The 27,165-nt window shown below is 41.4% G+C and overlaps 1 protein-coding gene across 2 annotated transcripts in view; it reads left to right on the forward strand.

Moving 5' to 3' along the window:
- The window catches only part of ino80 (INO80 complex ATPase subunit), a 213,158-nt gene that overhangs the window by 9,649 nt on the left and 176,344 nt on the right, over nucleotides 1-27,165 (forward strand). For both annotated transcript variants that reach the window (XM_087141547.1, XM_087141554.1), the window contains 7 exons: nucleotides 2,154-2,221; nucleotides 4,341-4,493; nucleotides 4,827-5,084; nucleotides 5,829-6,024; nucleotides 7,175-7,300; nucleotides 8,123-8,337; nucleotides 9,447-9,542. In XM_087141547.1, the coding sequence (XP_086997673.1) occupies nucleotides 2,154-2,221; nucleotides 4,341-4,493; nucleotides 4,827-5,084; nucleotides 5,829-6,024; nucleotides 7,175-7,300; nucleotides 8,123-8,337; nucleotides 9,447-9,542 (1,112 nt within the window). The remainder of the gene's footprint in view (nucleotides 1-2,153; nucleotides 2,222-4,340; nucleotides 4,494-4,826; nucleotides 5,085-5,828; nucleotides 6,025-7,174; nucleotides 7,301-8,122; nucleotides 8,338-9,446; nucleotides 9,543-27,165) is intronic.

Raw genomic sequence — 27,165 nt, forward strand, 5'->3', positions numbered from 1 at the left:
AGAGAAAGCCTACGTCAGAAACCAGTATTCATAGAGAGCAGGGAAACAGCAGCATGAATGAGAGAGCCGATTGTCCAAAGGATTCAAGAAATGGCGGTCAGAACTTCGAAAAAGAAAACACATCAAAACTCTCGACTATGAATGGACCGTTGTGAAGCGTTTGTAGGAAGTCGTCGGTAAAGTAGACTAGTTGAACCTGTCCGAGGCAAAATGCTTTGCAGCACACTGTACCGTCAATCCCGCAAATTGACAAGATGTTGAAAGTTGAGCAGGTTTGCCGACCTTTTTTCCCAACTCGGGCATGTGTATTGTAACCAGCAGACTTGATTTACCAGCTCAGAGACATTGTGCACTCTGAGACCTCCACTGCCCACGCACAGATTACCAGCGGTCTACTGTGCGGGGCAGGAAAAAAAGATGCTTCTTCAGTTACCGTCCCCCCCCCACCCACCTCCCATCCGTATGAGTGTTCCAATAAATATTCTTAAAAGCTACCCTGTCCCCCGGTGAGCATGCTGCGTGATGTTGACATCTGAGGTGTAGACGCTACCTCTCGCCTGACTAATGGGCCTTGAGCTAGACCAAGAGAGAGGTGATTTTCCCAGCAACAGGGGCTTCTTTGGTAGGACGTTCACTTTGCTGGTTCATGAACGACTATGAAATACACACATTGCACGCACGTTGCTACCAACAAACTGAACGCTCCCAATCAACATGGCTCTTTTTCAACCGACGAGGGGGTGCTTCTGCTCAAGCCGGATACCCCTTACTCCTGGATGGGAGGGGGGTGACACAGTGTCTTGCCGGAGGACTCATGCTCTCACCCATCAGACCCGTGATTCTCAAACTGTACTCCAGGAAGAAAGACGAGATACTCCGAAGAGAAAATTAAAGGGAAACAGCCGGTTTTTAGTCACGTAAAATATCTGTGTGATGGCAGACGAGTTCTCAGCAAAATCTTTAGAAGAAAACAATTACACCGTGGTTTTGGTCCAAGACGGCTTTCTGTTTTTGTCTTTTTTTTAACCACTGCAACAAGTAGCATGCTGTGGTGATATGTGGCATGGTTTCATATCAAAGTATAGTTTCCCAGTTTATTGACTTTGATGCATCTTTAAATGCCTGTTTGAGCACCATGTTGATCATTACAATAAACAAGGCTAAAACCTTTGTTGTTCTCCACTATTTTCTCAATTTGATTATGCTTATTAATGACACTCTTGTTTGGACCCTGGATTGCCTTGTGCTATATTTTGCCCAAATAAATTCCCTCTTCATCTGATTGGTGGACTGTTGATCATGTGCCTTTGAATTATTCATCCCAATGCACCACACAGCCACACAGCAAAAAGAAGGGGTCCATACCATCGTTCAAAGAAAGTTCCATTTTAGTGGTCACACTGAATTTCTGAACTCGTTGATGAGGGGATTTATTCAGATTTTTATCAGACAGTGCAGGGATTTACTCCGAAATTGTATGGAGCAAATAATAATGCTTTCACGTTGTTGAAGTGTAAGGAGTAATTTCAGTCAATGACAGATGGAATGTTCCATTCCATTCGGCTTCGTCTCGTGGCATGGAGCATTCCATCTATTATCCAGTGAAATTTTTTTTCTCATGACTGTACTCATTAATATGCAGCATTTGAATGGTGGTGTGTTTCTGCCCACCATGATACATGTATCTTCATCCATCAGGGGCGGATGCAGGATTTTCCCAAAGGGGGGGGCATGATCCCCGATTTTCCAAAGGGGGGGTGCGAACAAAAGCAGCAAAAATGCCCGCGAGCACATATCGCAAAGCCTTCACAGCATGGGATCCAGGGCATTCTGGGATTCTAGGCACTCTGTGGTATAATTTCAGGCAATAGGACCCCTGCTTTTTCTTCTCCATCCTTCTTTTTCTTTCTTTCTTTCTGTTTTTTGGTGAAAAAAATGGGGGGTGCTTCCCCACGCCCCCCTGGATCCGCCCCTGTCCATAACTAGACATGATCAGAAAGTGGCCTCAAACAGCAGGCTTTACCCTATCGATTAAACTCCTCAGCCAGTAATGAAATACTCATCCAGCCAGTTTGGTCGCTTCTTGTGATGTTTTGTTCAGTTCTGAGCCAGTTGCAGAAGAAATAAATTATTTTGGTCTCCTTTTCTCACAGAGAAATTGAAAAAGGTGAACCCCAAACCCAAGAAGAAAGTGGAGGCCAAGGAGAAACCAGACATCCAGGTACGAAGGAATGGAATGTAGAGCGTGAAAGTATGGTCGGACATTTTCCGAGCACTTATTGTGTTTGTCCGAACATAATCAAAGATGCTCGGACAAATTGTGTGACCAACATATCAATAACATAAAAATATTAAAACTTGTGTTGATATTTTAAAATTAAAATATCAACACAAAATATGGGACTATGGCGTCCGATTTATTATCAGTTTTGTCTTAGAGTGATGTTAATTATGCCCAAGATATTCATCAGGGCTGATCGTTCATCACCGGCCCATGTCACCCAGCGCCACACATTCGCACAGACATGAAATCGCCCCATAATTCTATGGTGAAAACACGTGCACAAAGCTCTATGCATTAAACAAAGCTGCTCTGGTTCCCGCCGCACCCATGCAGAAGAATGCTTGATAGAAATAAAGCAACCAGTACCAGTCTGTACTGTACATGTACATAAACACTCATCATTATCCGTACACGTCACAAATGCAAAAGGCTGCAGGCCGGAAAGATATCGATGTTATGTTGCAAGAGGTTTTCTGCAAGTTAATTCACAGAACGTGGTCTCTTATTTATGTATGTATTTTCTGTGTTCATGAGTGTAATTTGAGGTTCTGCTCATGGCACAAGGTTTAGCACCCGCTGGTCTAGATGCATCACGCACGCTTACCACGTGATACACGGACATTGTTGGCCAGTTTGCCATCGTGATTGTCAGCGTGGTTGTGTGAATTGTTCATAATTTTCTTGTGAATTGCTGTATGTAGAAATTTTTACATAGATTAAGACAGGCGTTCATCACTTTTTAAGATAACTTTGGAGGCTGTCGCTCCCACTGATGCCATTCACTCAGCACAGAATTGCCCCTAAACAAAAAAGTTCTGACCCACCAACCCCATTTTTGAGAGGCATGCATAGCACAACTATTTTTTTAGCCTAAAAGACTGCATGTTTGCAGTTGGCCTTAGTTAAATAACCATAATAATTGTGGATTCTGAAAAAATCTTAGGCAAATGTTGATCCAATTCGAGCAAGCAAATTAATGACGTTGCCTGCCCGATCGGGCAAACTAAACAGAAAAATCATTGTGGCCTGCGCTGAACAAGGATTGCTCAATGCGACTGTGTGTGCGGTTCTGGTAGGACCAGGAAAAAAAAGTTAATTTTTAACCCCTTATTCTGCACATTAAAACTGTACCTTTTATATAATATGGCAGATCAAAAGCTGGTAATGGAAGAACAAACTTTTTTGGTCTAATTTTGCACTCTGGAATGAGAGTGATGGGAAATGCTCAATTTATGTGGATCAGTTTTCATTCTGGCTGAATTTCATGAAAGAAAATCTTTGGAGATTTTCAAAATTTATTTTGAATCACTCTGCCACAATTATGTACAGTTTTTCTGTCTATATAAGTACATTTTAAGGTTTTGTTTCCAAAATGTGAAATATCCATTTGAAAATGTTTTTCACAATGATGCAATATTACAGCTAAAAAATAAGTACACTTATGGATGGCACTAAATGTCTGTTTTTTTTGCTCCAGTGGTATGTATAAAGTTGTGTTTGTATAAAACCTGTTAAAACAAACTTTGAGATTTTTAGGTGAGGGCAAGATTCTAATAGGTACCAATATGGCCTCCCTTGCATTTTGGAAATAAACTCTTCATATCTTTGTAAGGTTGAACACATTAGCTTGGACATGGTTATCTTGAGGAAATTGTTCACTTATTCCAGCCTTTGCTTTGAAGGATTTTTTCTTTACGAAATCTTCAAATGTCAAATTTTAATTAATGTTATCCCCCGAATTCCCTCCCCTATGCAAGAATGCAACCTTAGTCCTGCGAAATCCTCCAATTTTCTCCATGTAAACATTGGACGCAACTTCAGTCCTCCAAAGTCCTCCATCATGTCTTGAATATGTTCCATGGAAGGGCGACCACTGCGTCCATGTTTTCCATTCAGCCTTTTCTCACCAAAACCCTAAACCACTCTGAGCATTTTCGTAGGGTTTAGGCAGGTCGGGGTTGAAGAACAGAATGAATGAACAGAATTGCAGCACCACCGACCGGTGACCGTTTCTTCTAAGGTCTGTATTTCCCCTCTTCATTTCCCCCTATCCCAGGTGCAGGCTACGCCGCCTGCTCTGGTCAGTGTCAGCACATCAGTGGCCCACTTCCAGGATGCCCTGAATCACAAGAAGCTGATGGCAATCAAGGACGTGGAAGCACGACGGCGTCGTGTCTGGCATGCCATCATCCGGAAGGACATCCCCAAGGTAAAGGGAAGAAGGGAAAAAAACCCTCATGGCTGAGGGCCACCCATTTGGGCGAAAGTCGCAATTCGTGTACGTGTACATCAGTAATGGCAGTTTTCAGTTTTGTGTGAATATTACCTGAAGAAAGGTAAGCTTGTCATGCAAGGTGCTGGCTGCAAATACAAGAACGGGTGAAAATTGCAGAGATATATTTCTCGGGAATCGTAAAAGGTAATAGGTGGTAGGGAAACATGCTATTGCATTTTCAATAACATGAGGGGAAAAAATGCACAAGTCATCGGATAGGTGTTTTTTTCTTCCACTTTCCATTCCTTCGTCTGTTTTCCCCATCAGGCGCAGAAGCACCGGATGTCAGTGCACAACAACATTCTGACCAATGCCCGCAAGCTGGCCCAGGCCTGCCAGAAAGAGCAGCGGCGGCGGGCTATCGCCTCGCAGCGTGTCTGCAAGGAGACACCGCACCGGGCCCGGCGCATGACACGGGAGATGACGGCCTACTGGCGCCACTACGACAAGGTGGAGAAGGAGCACCGCAAGAAGGCAGAGAAAGAAGCGCAGGAGCAGCGCCGGCTGGACGACGAAATGAGAGAGGTGGGTTCGGCACTGGTGGAGTGGGGACACTTGGTCAGAGACTTGGTCAGGCTGAAGGCTTGTTTATACTTGGGGTGAACACTAATGCAAAACTCTGACATCAGGTGAAATATGCGTGCTGTGAATTTGCATAAGCTGAACACATTTCTACTCAATCATATTTAGCTGCAAATGTTTGGTGACATCAAATTCGCTTCACTTCTACGTTCGCCTGAAGCATGAACTGGCCTTAAAGAGTCTAAAAAATGCATAACTCAAAAAAGGGAAGGACCACTTTTTATTTTGTGTATACTTTTTTCCTATCATGTCTATGAGATATTTTACTGCTGAAAATGTGCATTGGATGTTTTGAAACATTTTTCAATTTTTTTATTCCAGTGAGAACACCATCTAGACAAACAAAAAATGAAAGTACTAGATCCCACTCATTGCTTGGAAAAAATTACAAGTTAAGAAAAAAGTGGTCCTTAACTTTGAGTAGTATATTAAAAATCACCCATATTTTTCCCGAACTTGAAACACCACCTCACTGACGAAGAACAGACAGGTGTATTTAATAGCAGTATGAAGTACTCTTCTGAAGTATTCTTTTGATGGACATACTTTCCATAAACAGCCACAGCCAACCAATATAGCTTACACAGGCAAAAAATTCCCACTATTCAGAAACCACCACTCCTTGAGTTTGACCGAAAGGACAGCCTGGGTAATCTGTTTTGTTTGTAAATGCTGTCTGACCCACAGGCAAGGAGGCAACAGCGCAAGCTGAACTTTCTGATCACGCAGACGGAGCTTTACGCGCACTTTATGAGCCGCAAGCTGACCGGGGAGGGGGAGGAGCAGAAGGAACGCATCCTGAGTCGGCTGGAGGACCACCTCCCTAAGCGTCAGGTGGCCATCCAGGGTGGAGTACTGGTGGACGTCGAGGAAGATGACTACGGTAAGGTGACCCCCTCCTTCTGTCTTCCAAACCAATTTTGCAGAGTGGCTAAACTCAGAAATTGGCTAAGCACAGAAAATACTTGCTTGGCAAAAAGCTGGTCACCAGCCCAAATATCATGCATTACATGTCTCATATGACTGGTTCTCTGCAGACTTTTTGTGGTTAGCGCATAGATTTGCTCAGCAGTTTTTTCTCTCAAGCAGCCCAGTAAAATTGGATCCCCTGCATTTGTCATGGCACTGTGGAACCGCACCCTGTGCACTCATCAAGGTACAGGGCCCAAGCCCAGCACCACGAGGAGTGCACATTAGAGGTGTTGACTGCATGCCCAACTGACTCCCAATAGACTTGTGTTTTACATGTACCTCGCGCATTTACAAGCACCTTGTCACACATTTGGCCATGTGAGCACCGAGTTCAGTCCAGGTCCTCTGGAGCAATCACACGATCGCACTTCATATTTGGATCCCAGTTGAATTTCAGTGTTGGCTCGAGTTAGAATTGCCTGCGTTAAGTAAAAAAAATCTGGAGGTTTGACACGTGTGTATCTCGAAGATGAACGTTACAAAGAATTTGTTGGACAACTTTGGGTGGGTATGGAATTATTGAAATTATTGGAACTATAGGCTTTGCCTCAGCCACTCTGACATTGGCTACAATTTTCCAGGCCTTGGTGTGCTGTACAAAAAAGAAGGTTTGCAGTCACTCAAAGGCATTGATCAAGTCATTGAGAGTACTTCAACAAGAAGTAAACTGTTTTTGTTGTTCCCTATTTTTAACGATCTGCTCCCTGTTGGAACAACAAGTAGGATGTTTTTGTTGAAGAGTGACACCCCTTTGGGGGGAAACACTGCGTATGCGCCACAAGGTCACGCCGGTTTGGCTGAGGGACACGCAACCAGCATCTGTTGGAATGCGCAGGCTTGGCATATGCACCGTGCATCAAATTGAAGATTTCCTTTGCACCCGTTTCTTCTTTGCCTATGAGGAGTGGCTTGCAGTCAGAGCAGAGTGAGGCCCTCAGTACCTTCAGTTCGCACACCTGTGCATTCTTTGAGCACTTTAGGGTGCCTCGGCCAACAATGCAGTGCCCTGAGTAGGATGTGAATGGGAAGAAACAGCAATTCTCTTGTTTGTTAACATGCAGATTGCGACTTCATGAAGCAGCAGGCTCTCTCCAATGTGTCCTTTGCCTACACCACCCACCAGGAGAAGCAGAGAGTGTTTGATGGAGACAGAACCATGCCAGACACAAGTGTCTCTCAGCAAGCATGTAAGGGCACTTGTCTAAGTTTCATCTTGTTTTTGTTGAAAGAATTTAACATGGACTGTGGTGCTTTCTTTGTTTTTGTCCCTGGGGACACATCTCAGAAAGCCATTAAAGCCCCCAAAACACATGAAATATTTAAAACTTAACAAAATTGACAAATATTTCAAGTTGTACTGCCAAATGTGTATTTGTAGTAATTTTAAATTCTTTTTGTTGAAAAAATTTGATATTAATAATTATCATAAAGAAAATCCTAGAGCTGTTTGATTCTTGAACCATAGCTCTGCACATAAACTGGTCTGGTAATAAATGTATGCTTTCAGTTTTTGCAGTATTTTGCTTTGATGTATTATTGCCACACTGCAGTTTAACCCTAACCTTCCCCAACCACACAGAATTAAACAGTAGTAATGTGTTTAATTCTGTGGGGATAGGTCTGGTAGGCCCATAACAGCTGGCTTTTGCATTGGGTTTGGCATACCTCAGAAAGACAGGCCAGCAGCCTCTGTGCACAAAGTCCCATATGAGTGTTTAACTTTGTGTGAATGGGGAAGGTTAGGGCCAGCAACCCTTGGGGGTTAGGGTTAAGGGACAAACATAGAATTGCAAAGCACAGAGATATGTGGTTGACAGTAAGCTGGTTACGAGCCGAAACTTTATGAAAAGTAAATTGTTTCTAACTGGTACCCAACCACTTTTTGCTTAGCTTATCACTCCATATGGTGGTCATTTCTGCAAAGTGATTTTTATTGTATTAGGCAGTGATCAGATGGATTTGAGTGGTCATGTCCCATTTTCCTTACCTCCTCTCTTTCTTACCAAAAGTTGACAAGGACTTTAGTCTGAGTAACCCAGCCATGCTGCTGGAGTCAGAGCGTGCCCAGCCGGCAATGTTCAGAGGCCAGCTGAAGAGCTACCAGTTGAAGGGGATGAACTGGCTGGCTAACCTGTACGACTGCAGCATCAACGGGATCCTGGCCGACGAGATGGGGCTTGGCAAGACGGTGCAGAGCATCGGCTTCTTGGCACATCTGGCAGAGGTAGATGGGGGGTTTGGGGTTGCAGGTTGGGGCTTGGGCGTGGGGTTCGGATAGGGTAGAGGACAAGGCCAGTGCAAAGGGCTTGAGGATGTCAGTGTCAACGGGATCCTGGCCTGATGAGATGGGGCTTGGCAAGACGGTGCAGAGCATCGGCTTCTTGGCACATCTGGCAGAGGTAGATGGGGGGTTTGGGGTTGCAGGATGGGGCTTGGGCGTGGGGTTCAGATAAGGTAGAGGAAAAGGCCAGTGCTAAGGGCTGAGGATGTCAGCGTCAACGGGATCCTGGCCTGATGAAATAGGGCTGGGCAAGACGGTTCAGAGCATGCGACTTTCAGCATGTCTGAGAGGGAGATAGGTGGGGTTGTGTTGCGGGTTGGGTTTCTTTTAGGAACAAGAGAAGGGAGGTTTCCATGACATTATACAGGTACCATGTGACCAACGCATTCAAGCATGTTCGTCATGCGCACATAAAGGGAAGGTATGAATAATTTTGCAAATGCGTATTCTTGTCACGTCAGTTGCACTGTGCCAGTGGCATTTTGGTATTTGATCGGGACGTCCTCTCCCTTTTATCTTCAGCAAGGGAGTATGTGTGCACGGAGTCCCATAGAAATCGGGTTGAGTGAGAGAGTGGAAAGTTCTTACAAAATCAGCAGACTGCACCGTCATTTGCATCCAAGATCCAAGAAATTGTCACAGCAAGGCCCAGATTGGCATGACCTCAAGACTTCACCTCGCCCATGTGAGGATTTGAGGACAGGCCAGGCTTCTCAAATTGTGCTGGTTATTTGTCACTTTGACAGTTCTGTCCCAGTATTCCATTTGGCCTAATTTGTCATGGTGCAGAGAATGCAGTGCCATTTTTTACATGTTGAAGCATTAAAATGAAGTTAATCTTTTCTCACCTGTTACATGGTACTTACCATTTGCCACCCTCATGTCTGAGTAAGATATCGAGGAGTTTCATAATACTCGGCTTCCGCTTCAAGCCGACTTTTTTAGGGTGTGAAGCTGTTGTTCATCAGGGAAGGGTTTGAGTATGGAGTGACACGTTTCATGGAAGCATTTTGGATAATTTTGGATTTGTTTCCTTCTTCTGTTGTCTTCAGAGTCAAGGTATCTGGGGTCCCTTTCTGATTGTTGCTCCAGCGTCGACTCTTCACAACTGGCAACAGGAGTGCGCTCGCTTTGTTCCAGGCTTCAAGGTAATTGTCCGAACATTTTGACCTGACCATGCATGCAACCTCAGCATCAGTACCTCTGACAGTGTGAAAGGTCCATCTACTTAGAGACAAATGTATATCTTCTTACTCCATTGATCCGTTGCTGAGGACTTTCTTGCCTCCCACTTGTCGCTCGGCAATTTTATGATGGAAATGAAGCTTCAGCATAATTATAATAATTCAGTTTGGGTTAAGATGTATTGCAGACTACGTGCACAAGCTTAATAATAAGTAACGGTGGCCAAGACAAATGCATCATCTGCAACTACGTAGTACATCATTAACTAATTGTCAAGGGGGAAGACGGCGATAATTGGACATGGTAACTCTGAAAACCACACCCATAAGAGGAAGGACAGAGATTCAAACCAAACATTACCAAGTATGTTCAAGTCCCAGCTAGAAATCAATCTTATTATATCCATGACACGTCACATTTTTATTATGGATATGGTATCTGTTTTATTTTGTGTCAAATGGGTATCTCCAACTGTTCATTTTTTTCTGTTAAAACCCTAAATACTGAAGGGCATCTGGACCCCAGCTGCTAGTCTTTCGGTCACACAAGCTCTCCCTCGCTGTCTCACACAGTTTATTGGCTTTCAGTGATTTTCTGGAAATGACTTCGTTGGTCACTTACATCCCTGACTTAAGTTGTGCTAAAAGAAGCAAGGTACCAGATCAGTGCTTTTTTAATTGATCAGTGTCTCAACATCTTTATTCATCATCAGAAGGCCACAGTCATCACAAGACATTTGTAAAGTGTTCATCGTACACATACGATTACAATTGCCAGATTTGGTGTTGAAACAAAATAATTCAATCACTACCCCCAGTTACACTACAAGGACAAATAAAGCATTCACACTGTACATGCAATAGCACAGTGGTACAGTGGTGCCATTGTGGAGTTTGAATCAAGAAAATGAACAAGCCACTTCAATCCATGCTTTTGTGTAAATCACTAAAAAGTCTGCCCATCACAGATATGGTGCACATTACATGTACATCAATTCCCAGATTGTGCACTGTACCAATATGCAATGATCCTAAATGTGTGCGGGTGGGGTGATGGCGCACACAGGCAAGGCAATTAACATTTCCAGCCAAGTTGTTCCTGCCCTTCCCCCTCCCCGTGTCAGCCATACTTTTCCGCCTACCCCACCTTCTGCGGTACACTTGATTCCCCTAATGGAAATGGCTGACCAGTTCATATGAACCTTGCACAGTGCACGTGTGGTGGCCGTTCACTTCCATCAGGTTATAGAGCACGCTGCTTCTTACAAAACATCTTTTCTGCTTATATTTGATGAGTTCATTTTTGGACATTAATGCGTGTATTTCATTACTTTCAAACTTGTGCATGTACTAGGAGGTCATTACCAGTCTAACACGAGCAAATAAATGCAAAATGCACTTCCGTCCGAAATTATTTAGACTTCGGCAGTAAATGACCACTGGCCCCTATGTACATGTATATTAGACTGAAACATACAATGTAGGCTGTTTTTCAAAGTACATGTACCTGAACACTTTGAACTCATTGGTAATTACTCCAGTAGGCCTGCCCATGTTTATTTTGGTGTGTAGGATCTGGGCACAGAGAACAAGGCAGCTCTTATGCCTTGATTAGTATGACTAAACCTTGTGTTCATTCATTATGACCGAATTCAAATAATAATGGAGAGCCCTCAAAGATGTCGGCCAAATGTGTACACAAAGCCAACTCAGAAATCAGAAACACATTCAGAGATTGTCACCAGTGTTAAACACAATGTATACACGATAGACTGTCTACTCTACTATATCTGACATTCAGAAATGATTAGCTGTTCAAATGACAGAACGTTTCCGTTTGACTGCACATTAAAAGCCAATTGGCAATTGTAACGATGAAGTTCAAGACTGCATGCTAACAATGTCACATGCACAGAACATGCATCTTAATAGATTACAGCAAGTCTGACATCCTGTACACATCTAAATCAAAGGTCATACTCTAAAATTCCTATTGACTCTTTGCATGCTTCCACCATACGCATGCAGAGCCTCGAACTGGCAGCTTGTACAATTCATGTCAGAATCGCTTTGTCCAGTCGCATGGTATAAGAACTGACGCAGCACATGCAGATTAAATAAGCAACATAGACGGGAATCGCTGAACCGGCTATATTTATTGTGTAGACCGGCCAGACCGAGGCTGTGCATGCTTATGGCGGCAGCGTGCAAAGAGTGAATACTCTATCCAGCATGTACACAAAGCCATAAAAAGGGTTTTCAGTAACAAATTTCACATGAAACAATTTTGTGTGTGTCTACATGCACTCACTGAATATCACTTTCCCGGTATTTTTTCAATCAATGGCTATTATTTTAATCTAGATGCTCTTGTCATTCTAAGCTTATGCCGCACAGTTAACGTCTCACTTATTGAAAAGCAGCAATCTTTCATTTACAGAACATGTTAAATACAAAATTTCTGACAAATATTTTTGTTAACTCTGAAGGTGAAACTGCACATTTGTAACTTACAATGCAGTGTAACATTTAAAAACATTTTAGTCCAGCTTCAACCCTACCAAAATCAGCCAAGCAGAAGCTTCAAGCGGAAGCTTCAAGCAGAAGCTATCACAAGAACTAATAACTAGATTTCTCACAGTTATTTTGTTACTGGAATTTTCGCTCTGGAATTTTGTTGGTATTTCTGTCGCTGGGCCTGCATTACATTGTCTCACTGAATGGTTATATAGCAAGGTTTTACAGTGGTCCATACAATCCGAATAGGGCTATGAGCCCATTTAAATGAATTTTTCTGCAAAGGCAGGTCTTGTATGACATTTTGTCTGTAATGCAGGATGGGTAAAAAGAGCCACTTGAATTCATCAGAAACAGTGGTGGGCACACTAACTATTAGACTGTTAACATTTCCAATCATGGAAATGTAGTCAAATTGCTGTTTAACCAAGATACCAAGGTTATACATTGTAACCAAGATATTAAGGTTACACATTGCATGTAAACATAAGTTGCTATGATGAATCCGTTTATGTTTGATTTTTCTTCAGGTAAACGCATTTCGTGTGTGTGGTCCTAAACTTTTGCAAATGACTTTACTCATTGGATTTATAAAACCCAGCCAGATGAGTTTGAATTCTGGGACCAGTTTCTCATGGCTGCTGAGCGTAGAACTTGGCCAAGGGCAGACAATCCTTTTAAGTGAGAAATTAGCCACTTTGGTTTGTAATGTTTCCTCCCTCTTGCTGTTTCTCACACGAATTTGGGGTTTAGGGCGTAGCCAATTTGTGGACCAGGTCAGATTTGTACAAGTTCGACGCAAACCAGTTTGCAGGGTTCAAATTAGGTTCTTTTTTCCTTCTCCAAAGCTCCAGAAGTGAAAAAGTAATCTTTTTGTGTTTTTTCCATGTGTATCTTCATATTCTTTATAGTGTAAGAGGAATGAACCCACCTTTCCTTTGCAAGATTTACCCCTAGATGTCAAGACATCTGAAGTGCTTTAATGCTTTCATTTTTTAAAGTCATGCTGCAGTAATAGAATGCCATTTTATTTCTTCCCTCCACTTTTTCTTTTCTTTTCTGTCTTCTGTTGTGCTGTCGTCCTTGAATTTCCGTTTTTTTACTACAAAGTGTTAGCAAGCATTCACATTTTCCCAAAAACAAAAGCGGAGCAGGAGATGAATGATATGGTGGGATGGGGGGCGGAGTAGGAGATGGATTGGGATGATGGGATGAGAATAGAATAGGAGATGGACAGGATAATGGGGCGGAGCAGATCCTTTAGAATGACATTTATTTTAAATCAATTATATGAAGTCATATATCAGCTGTTTACTTGATGTTCTTAAAAATTGTGGCAAAGCTTGTACTTGGTTAGTGTGATTTTTTTTAAATTGCATGAATATCTGTAAGCATGAGCTTTTTTGCCGTAAAAAAATTTAGATTCATATGAAGTAACAAGCTGTGGTGGTGCAGCTATTCTAGTTTTATGTTATTTTTGCTGCGTTCTGCGAATAACTCGCCTTGAGTTGATTTCCACTTCTTTTTTGGTTTGCATCACACGTCCCTCTGAAAACAATTTCATGCGTTTGTAGTTCAGAGGTTCCTGAGATGTCTGAAAACCACGTCAGGAGAATTCTTACTCTGGGGCCAGTTTGCTGGAGTTACTAAGGGTAGACATTGGATTAATTTAGAAAACGCCAATATTGCTAAGCCAAAATCAACCAGCATGCAACTTTACGGATATTGCATCTTGCTGTTTTTCCGTTGATTTCAGGCATACCACTCAATTTATTCCCCTGGTTAACACGTTGGGACCCAAAATATGGACATGGCCGATTCGTTGGCTGTCTTGTGCAAACTTACATACATGTAGGCTTAACCCAGCTTTTAAAATGGTCTTGTTTTCCTTTTCATTTTATGAAGTCAACAATCTAAATAATTGGTTGGGGGTTATAGGAACATTTTGGCAACTTTTTATTTCTTCATGAAAAGAAGCTTGCTTCCACAATTTACATTTTCACCAATTTTTCATAAATATCATAACACAGTACAGGAAGGGTTAAACCCACCTCTCCATCAGTTTTTCATTCAGAAATCTCCCAAGATGTTTGACACATCATCCCTCATATCCAGACCCTGACAAGAAAAACTGACTGACAGATAAACATATATACAGAAGTTCCTGTAAATAACTAAACCATACATTTCTTTGTTTACACATATATGTACATGTAATGACATTTTGTTGCTTGTTGTGTTGTTTACCTAAATTATGGAGAAATATTTCACATGGAGTTAAATTTCAAACGAATTTATACTATCTGTGTAACTCAGGCTACATAGATTTGTATTATACATATACACATACGCCATACTCGAAAATGCTCTACCTGTAGCAACATACTGCAGGTTTCAAGTATATGCACCGTAACATATTTTCAAGAAATCAAACTTCTTTTTCACGCCGCAGATAATTGCGTGTTTTAGTTCATTTGGCGTTTATTTGTTTTTATTTTGCCTCTATGAATGCTGACTTGCCTGAAGTTTGTTTCAAGGTCAGTTTGTGTTGAAATCGTATTTGCTTGCAACAGATTCATGTGAGTATTTGATGCACTTCAGTTAATTTTATCACAGTTCAAGTAATTGTGAATTGTAGTCACATAAAGTACCAAACGTAAGGAATAGTTTACTGTTCACTTTCTGTCAGTGTTTCCTACAAGGACATTTCAGGAGAGCCTTTGCCTCCTTTTGAAGTTCCTTGTGTCTGAACAAATAAATGATGACATTCAGCCAAGAATTGCTGCAGTATATGATGGAGGTTAACCCTTCAATCTCAGTTGAAACAGTGATGTCGAGAAAATTGACCAGAATAACGACAACCATATCAGGCAGGAAACAAATGTAAAGAGATGCTGTGATAATGACAGCCGTGGTGAGAGACTTTCTCTTGCTCCTGTTTTGACGGTTCCCACACAACTGGTTCCCACCTGCCTGGTTCCCCAGTTGTGCTTCGTGGTCGATTCGCTTGGCGTGTTTCAGTGCTGTCAGTACGATTTTGATGTACAGAATCGTGATAATGATAGTAGGTATGGACACCATAATAATAGAGCAGACCCCGTAGTATTTTGTGGATTGGTATTTGAAGTAGCATTGATGATCGTACCGCTCACTGGTAACATAAATCGTTGCATCTTTAACAGCTGAATGTAATATGATTAATATAATGGCCATTGAAATCATGTTGACGCCCCAATTACAACACACCATTACCCTGGCACGAGTCAAGGTCATGAGGCTAGGGTATCGTAGCGGGTAATAAATGGCAGTGTAACGGTCTATTGTCAGAAGCAATGCTGAGAGCACGCTTACCGCGAAGAGGTCCATGCCAAATGATGCATAGATGCTGCACAGGAAACGTCCAAATGGCCACCGTCCCAGTATCCATTCAGTGGTCATGGGGATGCTTACCACTAGTCCACAGGTCAAGTCGGCAGCGTTGAGCGATATCATGAAAACCTTGGTAGGCTCCTCCAAGACTCTGGTGCGATGGAGCACAATCAGGCAGAAGATATTGGAAACTACCATCAGGCTGCTTGTGAGAATGAACAGCACGGCTATGAAAGACCGCATGCCATTGCTTTGCAATAACGGGCCATGGTTGAACGTGTCGTTGGAATACACGTGCAGCAGTGCCATTTTGACCCAAGCAAGTTGTATCCCTAACCCACTGGGAATTGTTATTTGAAGCAGTGCCACATTACCCAGTACGTGTAGTTCTGTGAGCGAAGCTCGTTTTTTGTGTGTAGAGGTTTCAGTTGTGGAACTTTTGGCCAATGTGCAGGCATTTCAGCTTCAGTAGATATTCATATTCCAGCACTACAAACACAAAATAATTTGACGAGTGAGAAAAACGTGAGTAGATTCAAGTTCCTGATGCTGTTGAGTGCATTTGGAAGTGCATATCTGACCTACTGATATGTACATCCAGATCATTTCCAGTTAACTTCAACAACAGATGTGCTTCCGCTGTAGTAGATAATCACAGCAGTGCAGACCCAAGGAGCTAATTGTGGTTAGCTTAGACAATGATGCAAAACAGAGTTCAAGATACGCTGAATTACCCAGCAATCCCCTCTAAAGTGCTACAGATGGAGACTTCTTGAGATGGGTGTATCCAGCGTGAGACGGACAGCACAGAGCCCAGTGCCGTTTGTCTTGAGAAAATTTGCACAGACCTGCACGCACCTTTTGCTGCACGCACCTTTTGGATGGTTAACAAGCAGTGAAGATCAAAATTTGAGGCGCTAACAGTTAAAATACCACACTCTGCAAGACCCTCTTTTGCCTTTCATCTGATGCTGAGATCAAACAAAATTCCTCTTTAAACTATATCCCGACCTCCACACGCTAGTTGAGCAGAAAGTGGGTGTTGGTTCAGCATTTGACAAGCAAGTATATATTCCTCAACCCTTCTTGAATCCGTCAAACAGGGCCCACAGAACTAATTACATGATCAGTCAGGTGCATTGTCCCCTCTCTGTCTTTTATTGGAGATGATGCCCAACTGTCAGTACCTGTCCCATTATTAAAAACGGCACAAATGACTTTGATAAATTATCCTTTAACTCTAATTCCTTACTGACTTTTAGTGGCACTGGACCAATTCATCAAAATCCGACACTTCCTGTGCAAGCGACAGTGTTTACTTCAAAGTCTACCATTGATGTACAGGTCTTTATCGACGGACTTACTACACATGGCTTATACATGTACATGGCGTCATCAGTACTGTTGCCATGACAAAATGCTCTGGATGCCCCAGCTGTGCTTTAGGCCTCCTGGACCAAGTCCATCATACTGATCAGAATTCGGTCATATCGAATCTTGTGGACCAAGTACATAAAAATTCCCCCATGGGGAAATGGATTTTAATGGATTTAGATTGGTTAGGGTTAATCAGCTTTTCTCCACCTTCCATTTCATATTGTTGACAATTGGCAATTCGATTTCAGTTGCCCAAGTTCATAATTTTCATATACCGGTAAATAGATGTATAAACATCAAACTTTTGTTATTCTCACTTTCCCTGTTATTTCCTAGTTCTTCCTTGTTTTCTTGATGTTCCAACCTTTCCTACTTCTTTGTCCCACAGTTTCCCAAAGAATGAAAGTCGCTGAATAGTTTTCAAACATACTATCGAATGTAATAAGTCACAACAGAACGGGCTTTGGTGCCGAAGGAGTGAGTACATGTTTAGTCATTGCAGATCCCAGTTGTACGTGTTCCCCTTTAGCAAGTACCTCAACTTCAGGGGGAAATTCTACCGGCACCAGTCAGCCTGGTATAACTGCAAGACTTAACATCAGACTTCATGCCTCACGATCTCTCTGACGTCCCACTCCCCATCTTTTTAACATAGCTAACTGCAAAGGAGTGTGCGCCATATTTCGTCAACCTTCTTTTGTCAGTTTGGAAACAATGGCTCCAGTATCAGATGTTTTGAGTCTTGGGCAATGAAGTTGTCAAACGTTAATACCAGTTATGTTTATGTGTAGGTTTGATTGACGACTTGATTGCACAGTTAGGCTGTCTTGATCCTAAGCAGTAATTGCAAAATTGGTAAACCTTGGAATAATTTGACATGCTTTCTCCTCACTGAACTGAACAAATGAGTTTGAGGTTAAGCTTAAAGAGCACATCTAGGGAAAACACATTTTCTCTGATTTTATCTGTTCAAATAAATATGGAAGCATTCAAATCAGATGCAGTGTGCTTTGTCTTTGGTGTTCAACTGTAACAAGCTTAAAAGGGCTTTTTTTCTGTTCATGCCAATATGCAAATTCTGTATGTAGATTGCGTCAGTCTGAGAAAACAGGGAAACGAGGGGAATCCTCGCCTGGTGTTCGTAGTGGATAAACCCTTGTGCATGCCAAACTATGCATGTAGCCATTTTTTGTAGCCATTGTTAGCAAATCCAAAATTGGTGAGGTATTGCCGTCATTTTGATCACTGGTTTCTTAAAATTTCCTGCAAGGGCATTTGAGAAGGGCCTTTGCCTCCTTTCGAAGTTCCTTGTTTCTTAGCAAATAGATAATGACATTGAGCCAAGAATTGCTTAAATACAGGACCGATGTTAAACCTTCAATCACAATCGAAACCTTCACGTTGAGCAAAGTAAGCAAAATGACTCTGATTATTTCCGGCAGGTAACATAGGTAAAGGGTTACAGTAATGATTGCAGCAGTAACAAGAGACTTTCTTTTAGCCTTGTTTAGATGGTTCCCGCCTGCCTGGTTCCCTAATTGTGCCTCGTGGTTGATTCGCTTGGCATGTTTCAGTGCTGTCAGTACAATTTTGATGTACAAAATTGTAATGATGAGTGTTGGTATGGAAATTATTGCAGTAAAGTAGGCCCCATAATGTGGTGTTAATTGGAATGATAAGTAACAGTTGAACCTCTGACCACTCTGATTATAAAACTTGTAGCCAGGTTCATGTATATCAGCTAGATGTGGTAAGAATAGCAAAAGGGATACGACAATCAGGACGAAACCCCATACACAACACACCATGACCCTGGCTCGAGCCAAGGTCATGAGGCTAGGGTAACGTAGGGGGTAATAAATGGCAACGTAACGGTCTATTGTTAGAAGCAATACTGACAGCATGCTTGCAGTGAAGAGCTCAGAGCCAAGTGTTCCATGTATCTTACATAGGACACTTCCGAAAGGCCACCATCCCATTATCCGTGCAGTGGAGCCAGGGATGCCCACTAGTAGTCCACTGGACAGGTCAGCAGCGTTGAGTGATATCATGAAAACCTTGGTAGACTCCTCCAGGACTCTGGTGCGATGGAGCACAATCAGGCAGAAGATATTGAAAACCGCAACCAGGATGGTTGTAGGAATGATCAACACAGTAAACAAAAGCCATGCGCTGAAGCTGAAATCGCTGCTGTACAGGAGCAGGTCATCATTGAGAGTTTCACCAGAGTGATATGATGCCATTCTGATCAGTCAAGTTATGTGTCCCCCAACAGATTTGTAGTTACAGTGACATTGTTGCACACGGTAGATGTAGTACCAGTAATGCCTCATTGGTTTACATGTACAGTGTGTGACTGAGCTGGGTTGTATATTCAAGTTGTTCAGTTTCATCAGTTATTCAGAAAAGTTATTAGATCACGTCCAAGTAATGTACAACGTTTTGCAACTTCTGTAGATATAGTTGTACATTAAATCCATATGCCGTTACTTGAGCTGTTTTGCGGCAGATACATGAACAAATGCACAAACTTCAGTTCCAGCAAATACAAGTACATGTACAGTGTATGCACCGGCCGTGAAGTCAAGTCGCTGAATTTTTTTTTTTAGCACAGATTGAAGGTACAAATCAAAGGAGAGTAAACCAGCACTGCATATCCGTGTGCTACACGCAGAAGTCCTTATATCCAAACTTGTTTTTCAGGTACCCCAGCAGTTTAGCGTGTCCAGTACAAATTATGAATATAGCCGAGCACTGCAGTCTGTAGAGCACAGTTTGTTTTTTTTTTTTTTAACGGCTCCATGTGCCTTACATATCGGTTAACACAAGCAGTGTAGATGTCATTTGAAGGTGCTAACTTCAGTCAGAATTCCGCACGGTGCAGGTCCCTCACTCTCAACTGAACTGCTAGTAATCAAAATTGGAAATGTCTCTTAACATGGTGGCCCAGTGAGTCTTGTCTTCTCTGGAATCTGTGAAGCTGACAGTGAATGGCAACATTGCCAAATAAGTGATTACATGCACACCCCAACTCCTCCCTTTTCAACCTACATGTATTTGGATGTCAAATTAACCTCACATGATCAGTGGCTAGCTGTATTTCATCCGATTTTTCCCTCTGCCGTCTAGCAAGATCATAGCTGCCTATCATTGCTATCCTTGTTACGTTGTGGTACGTTAATGTTTATGATTGGCAGTTTGATTGCAGTTCCCTGAGCCCTTAATTTTTATCCAAACACATGTATGCTGAAACTTGGCAGTCATTCACTGGATATAACCTCGATAATATGGGGTTTTGCCATAAGTCACACCTGCATGTAGATGCACAGCCATTTCTGTTCCAGTTTAAATTTCTTTGCATTGATATATATGCATATATCTTCCATTTGAGCAACCATTCACTGTGCGTGGTTGGCTAAAATGGGCACGTTGCTGACAATCGGCACATATCTTCACATGCTAAAAATGTGTCCACACTGGACTTTTCTCGAAGGGTTTTACCAAGCTGATGGTAAATTGAAAACTGGTCAAATGTGACCACTGTCCGCACTTGGACTTTTCACACGAGAAAGTTTTACTGAGGCCATGAGAGAAGTAACCGAGCTGTCAGTATAATGACTCATGAGGGCGCTTTGCGTGACCTTTCTGCATTTGTTTTTGTCCTGACACAACGTTGCCATCCTTCATTATCAATTGGAAATGGTGCACTTTAACACCAAGTAAACTTCCAACTGTATCAATAATGATTTCTGCTGTGACTGGGACCAAAAGAGGAACAATACACTGGCGATACTTCCCACATGCCACACCGTGGCAAAACGTGCAACACGCATGCGTAGTTTCTGTTTGTGCCGCATGCTGTTGTGCTTGGGCAAGATGTATGCTCTCCTTAGCCACATTCCGTGCTTTTCTCGACTCGCACTGTCCACACTATACTTTCCGCTCCAGGAAAAGTGATTTGGACATTTTTCCCCAGACAAAAGTTGGCCAATAAACGAATCCATGTGGTAAAAGTATTCCGTTTGACCCCCAAAAAGTCAAGTGAGGACCTCATCACACAAGTCAGCTACTATGCTTCTTGGGTGATCACAGAGTACAACTGACATTCCTCTGTTTTACTTCGATGCCATCAGGGGTGGTTTAACTGGCACAAACCTCAATCAGGTTTCTCAGTTATGATTAAATCTGCCATAATGCTTATGATGCAAACTATACTCAAGTAGTGATGTATTCATGTGCACACAAATGCATCAATACTCAAAAAGGGGTCGAGATACCATACTTCACATCAGGCAAGCGATAGTGATTTTGGGGGAAGTTTTGTAACATGATGCTGTTCCCATTGGATTGATTGAGCCCTTGTTGCTCTATGGACATGTATTTTCCATGATCACCTTAGACCTGTGTAGTTACTTTGATCATGATTTTTTTTTTAAATGGGGGTTACATTGTAGTAGTCCACAGGAAACACGGCTAAGGTCATTTAATCACTGGCTGACGGGTTCGGGTTAGGGTTAGAATTAGGGTTAGGGCATGCATGTATGTTTTGTGCCTCTTTAACCCAAACGATTTTGTGAAACCGGAACAAACCAAGCCCTTCCATCAGGACTTCATTCCCCAAATGTCTGTGCCTTGCGTGAATGTAGACAACACACAATTTGAGCCATTTTCAACCTTGCAATCTGTTTGTATCATATTGAGCCGGAAGAGTGCATGGGCCCACACAAAATATGCAAACCATCAGGACATTGGACATCTCCAATCACTTTAGCATTATGAAATTGTCCCATTTCTCCCTCTTGACTTTAAAATCAAAGCACCAAGTACATGTAGCTGATCACACGTAGCCTTATAAAATATCAGCAAGTCTTCAGGACATGTTACAACCACACAGACAGCATTTTACACACAAATTTGCAGCATTTGGAATGGCGTTTTCTTTCTTTCCATTTTGGTCAAATGACCTCACAAACTAACACAAATAGTCACCTGAGTAAACCCTATGATTAATCGTGATTGAATTGAAATAACAGAGAGCTCTCCATGATTACAGCCATACATGAATGCACACACAAGGTTTATTCAGTAATCAAAGACATCTGACATTTTGACAAAGTTTTACAGACAGTGAATATATACAACACAACTTTACCATTCCAGAGAATTCAGAAACAATAAGACATTGAAAACATTTCCTTTATTAGTTTTGAGAAATATCTTTACAAATTAAGACCATGCTTAATGTTACATGTATATTCAACATCACTTTTCCATTTAACTTCAGGCTATCATATATTATTAAACTCATCTTCAACAAAGCAAGTAGTGGTTCATTAACAATATTGAGAAAATAAATATTGCCTAACAGCCACTTTCTAAAATTCACCTCATTAATAAAACAAAGACTTGTTATTAATTTCACCCTTTTTGTGATTTGAGCCATGCTTTAGTCATTCTCAGGCTATGCCTTATGTTTTGAGTTTACGTGTAAGATTGTTTCCTGTTTAAAACAAGCAGTCCTTTATTTGCACGATTATTCAAATAAATATGACATATTTTTAAATTCTAAAAAATAATTGAGAAGCCTTCGCTATTCAGATTGATTTCAGTCAACATCTAAGGCAGCTATTGTATGTACCAGTACTGGTATAATTCCCCGCGGAATTATTGCAATCTGGGAAAGTTTGTTACAAGAACTTTTTCTGAAGTACAGTAAATCAAAGCACACTGGCAAGAACTCCAAGGAAACAATCCCATCTCTATTAGGATTACTACAATACATACATGTACATGTACCGTTACTTCACTTTGAAGTTTTTTTTTTTTTTCATCATTTGACATTTCCAGAAATGATTTTCCAAAGCACGAAGAAATCTGTATGAAATGGCAATGGGAACTGATCTCCGAAGTCTGACATTGTATGCCAGTATTTTTCCTTCATAGGCAGATTTTTCTTTGACCAGCCCATTTGTGTTATTGCATTGATATCTGTACATGTATATTTATAGGTTTATGATAATTTATGGTGTAAGTTAGTACAAAAAGAGTCCATGTCACATAGACAGCAGTGTTCGAAAGAAATCAATTCAAAACCCACATTCTCGCAGTTACGTGTACATATGATCACACAACTCACCAAAACATTCAAAGTTATTACTTGTCAAATATCTACATCAAATACTGACAGTTCTAAAATGTATATACACTGTACCTATAAAGACGTCATGTTGGTTTTGATTTCCTAAAAAAGAATGTTAGAGCAGTAAACTGTATTCGCGGCGTCCCCAATTTCAGTCGTATTCCCCAACATAGTGTATTTATTTGAAAATGTTAAATTCAAGGAACCAGACTATATTTTATGATTTCATTCCGACCCCCAAAATTCACCTGGTACCATCCCATTACGGGTTACAAATTTACACTGTATGTTCAGGAATACGACTGAAATTGGAGACGCCGCAAGTACGGTATATTCCCACAGAATTTTCACTCCACAATCAAAACTTTGAATTCTGAAAACCCTTAACAATGGGACTACAGATTTTGTAGCCGCTAGTTTTCTGGAAATACGAGGTTTGAAATCTTCAGAATAAAGGATAATATAGACAAAAGCACAAAGCATGAGCTTCAAATTATACCCTCTGAACAAGCAAGATACATTCTATTTCACATCAAGACTTCAATTTTAACTTCATAAATTTCCATACATGTATAGATACACTGTAGTATAGCATAATTATTGTGTTCCTTCATTTCAGCAATTAAGAAATACAGTATTTACAATTAATCAAACACCCCCCCAAATATCCAAATTATTCATATATATATGTACATTCTTAAAACCTTTACTAACTTACGACATACATACCCAGTGCATTTTCTTAGAGCAGAAAATCCTCACTCAACACCGATTTACATGTTATGTTATTGATATGGCATCTTGCTATGTCTCAACACTGAATTTGGTTTTAAATATAATTTGTTCCTCTGCTTAGCAACCTAAGACTCAAATATTGATGGGACCAACATGTTGGTCATCTCAGTCAGACTGATACAGGTCGGATCCAGGTTTGTTTGTTTGTTTGTTTGTTTGTTTCTGGTGTGCCAGAAATGAAGGCTTCCAAACTTTTTGTAAAGCAAGTGCATCCAGGGCAAGACAGAGAACAGACCAAACAGATCCAAGTTTGTGGTGCTAACCTGAGTTGGAATTCCGCACTGTGCTGGGCCCTCGTTTGTCTTTCATCTGATGCTACAATCAAAATTCCCCTCTAAACTGTACCCCAATCTCCACTCGCTAATTGAGAAGAGAGTGAGTGCTGGTGTAGCATCTATTGACACTCCCCAGCCCTCCCTCTTGAAACTCGTTTAAATAGACCACTTAACCTGGCTCTTAGGACCAGTTAATAACAGTAATAATATAAGGCGTCTTCTATATTGCGCTATACATAAAAGCCTCCAAAAGTACATGGTCACTTCAGCACGTTTTCCTCATTTGTATTTAATGGGGGATAATGCCCAAGGCACTGTCCACTAATTGGCTGTGCTTTCTTCAGTAAATTGATTGCAGCTCTTACTGGTCAGCGAGAATCAGCGGACTGGACATTAGTGTATATTGTACACTCACAAATGGCAAAGTTTAATGAGCAGCTCCATGCATCAGTTTCTTGTTTTCTTTCTTTCTGTTTTGTGTAGACAAAAGTACAAAGCATGAACTTCAAATTATACTCTCCGAACAAGCAAGACATATTCTATTTCCCATCAAGACTTCAATTTTAACTTCATAAATTTCCATACATGTATAGATACACTGTAGTATAGCATAATTATTGTGTTCCTTACTTCAGTTCAGCAGTTAAAAAATTCTTACAATTAATCAAGCACCCCCAATATCAAAATTATTCATATGTGTATATATACATTCTAAAAACCTTTACTGGCTTACGATATCCATGTAAATGCCCAGAGCATTTCCTTAGCACTAACAGTCCTCAATCTTTCACCTGTTGGAGGACTGAGGACTGGTAGGGTTAGCGCAAAAGACCCTCACTTAGCCAAAACCGATTTACAGGTTATGTTACTGATATGGCATCTTCCTATGTCTCAAGACTGATTTTGGCTTTGAATATCCTCTGCTTAGCAACTTAGGTCTCAAATATGGATGTGACTAATATGTTGGTCATCTCAGGCAGTTGTTACTTTTTTTCATTTTTATAAAGTCAATCAAAACAGGTGGGCTTTACATGTATTTTGATATGTTTTTTTCATGATAAGGAGCTTGTGTAGTGCATGTAATAAAGTTTGACAGCAATGCAAGCTATTGGAAAATGGAGTTATTTTGAGTTGGGCAGGTTTGCTGTTGTTTCAGCGTTTCCTGCAAGGACATTTCAGGAGAGCCTTTGCCTCCTTTCGCAACTGCTTGTTTCTGAACAAGTAGATAACGACATTGAGCCAGCCATTGCTCAAATGTACAACAGTGGATAAACCCAACATCTCACTTGAAGCCCTAATATTTAGGAAATTGACCAAAATGATGAATATCGTATCAGGCAGGAAACTGAAGTACAGCGTTGCTGTGATAATTGCAGCAGTGATAAGAGACTTTCTTTTGCTTCTATTTGGACAGTTCCTGGCTGCCTGATTTCCACTTGCCCGGTTCCCTAATTGTGCCTCATTTCTGATTTGCCTGGCATGTTTCAGTGCTGTCAGTACAATTTTGATGTACAAAATTGTGATGATGAGTGTGGGTATGGAGAACACGAGAATTGAGTAGACCCCATAGTTCAATGTGACATGGATTTCTATAAAACACTGGTGATCGCGCCATTGACCTGTTATATCATCATACACGTATATACTTTCAAGTTTATCAACTGAATTTGATATGATGATGAAAAAAATAGCCATTAAGATCAGGATGAAGCCCCAATTACAACACACCATCACCCTGGCACGAGTCAAGGTCATGAGGCTAGGGTATCGTAGCGGGTAATAAATGGCAGTGTAACGGTCTATTGTCAAAAGCAATACTGAAATCAGGCTTACCAAGAGGAAATCCATGCTAAGTGATTCATAGATTTTGCACAGGACATTCCCAAAGGGCCACCATCCAATTATCCAAAAAATAGTGCTTGGGATGCCCACTAGTAGTCCACTGGTCAAGTCAGCAGCGTTGAGCGATATCATGAAAACCTTGGTAGGCTCCTCCAAGACTTTGGTGCGATAGAGCACAATCAGGCAGAAGATATTGGAAATCACTGTCAAAAGGTTTGTAAGAATGAACAAGACAGCTACGAAACGCCACATACCGTAGTTAATTCCATCGCCTTGCAATAATGGTTCGTGAGTGGATGCTTCACTCCAATATGAATATTCCATCTTGACCCAAACAAGTTATATTGTCAACCAACAGACGTCGGAAAGTGAAGTTGTTACTTGAAGCAATGTATCACTGATGACATCATGTAATTCATGTTGCTCCTATGAGCAATGCTTGTTTTGTCCACATAGGCAGTTGTAGAACCTTTAGGAAAATGCACCAGCATTCAAGCTTGTGCAGATTTCCCAGTGCTGCTGCTTACACAAACTGATTTAATGGTGGAGAATAAATGCATGTACGTAGATGAAGGTTGCTGGTGTTGTTGAGTACATGCAGCAGTACATGCCTACTGGTACAGTAGATGTGGATGTTCCGTTGTTCATTCCCAAGTAGCCTTGACAACTCTGCTGCAGGAGATTTCTCACAGTAGTGGAGATTCAAGATGCTGATTTTCATTGACTTAGACTTGGACGTTAAATCAAAGTTGAGATTCTGAAGGATAACCCATCTACCGGTATCCACTCTGGTGTGCCAGAAATGAAGGCTGCCAAACTTTTTATAAAGCAAGTGCATCCAGGGCAAGACAGACAACAGACCATCGCTTCAAGTTACCAGAAAATGTGCACGTACTGGTCTCTAGACCTGCGTGCACCTTGCATGTTGGTTAACAAGCAGTTTAGATCCAAATTTGTGGTGCTAACCTGAGTTGGAATTCCGCACTGTGCTGGGCCCTCGTTTGTCTTTCATCTGATGCTAAAATCAAAATTCCCCTCTAAACTGTACCCCAATCTCCACTCGCTAATTGAGAAGAGAGTGAGTGCTGGTGTAGCATCTATTGACAGGCAAATATACTCCCCAGCCCTTTTCCTCAAAACTCATTTAAATAGACCACTTAACCTGGCTCTTAGGACCAATAAATAATAATAACAGAACAAAATATAAGGCTTCTACCATATAGCGCTATATGTAAAAGCCTCCAAAAGTACATGGTCACTTCAGCACGTTTTC

This window comes from Acanthaster planci, linkage group LG01, assembly GCF_054643075.1.
Source record: "Acanthaster planci isolate LZ-2023a linkage group LG01, COTS_SCS, whole genome shotgun sequence".
In the NCBI taxonomy this organism is placed as follows: Eukaryota; Metazoa; Echinodermata; class Asteroidea; order Valvatida; family Acanthasteridae; genus Acanthaster; species Acanthaster planci.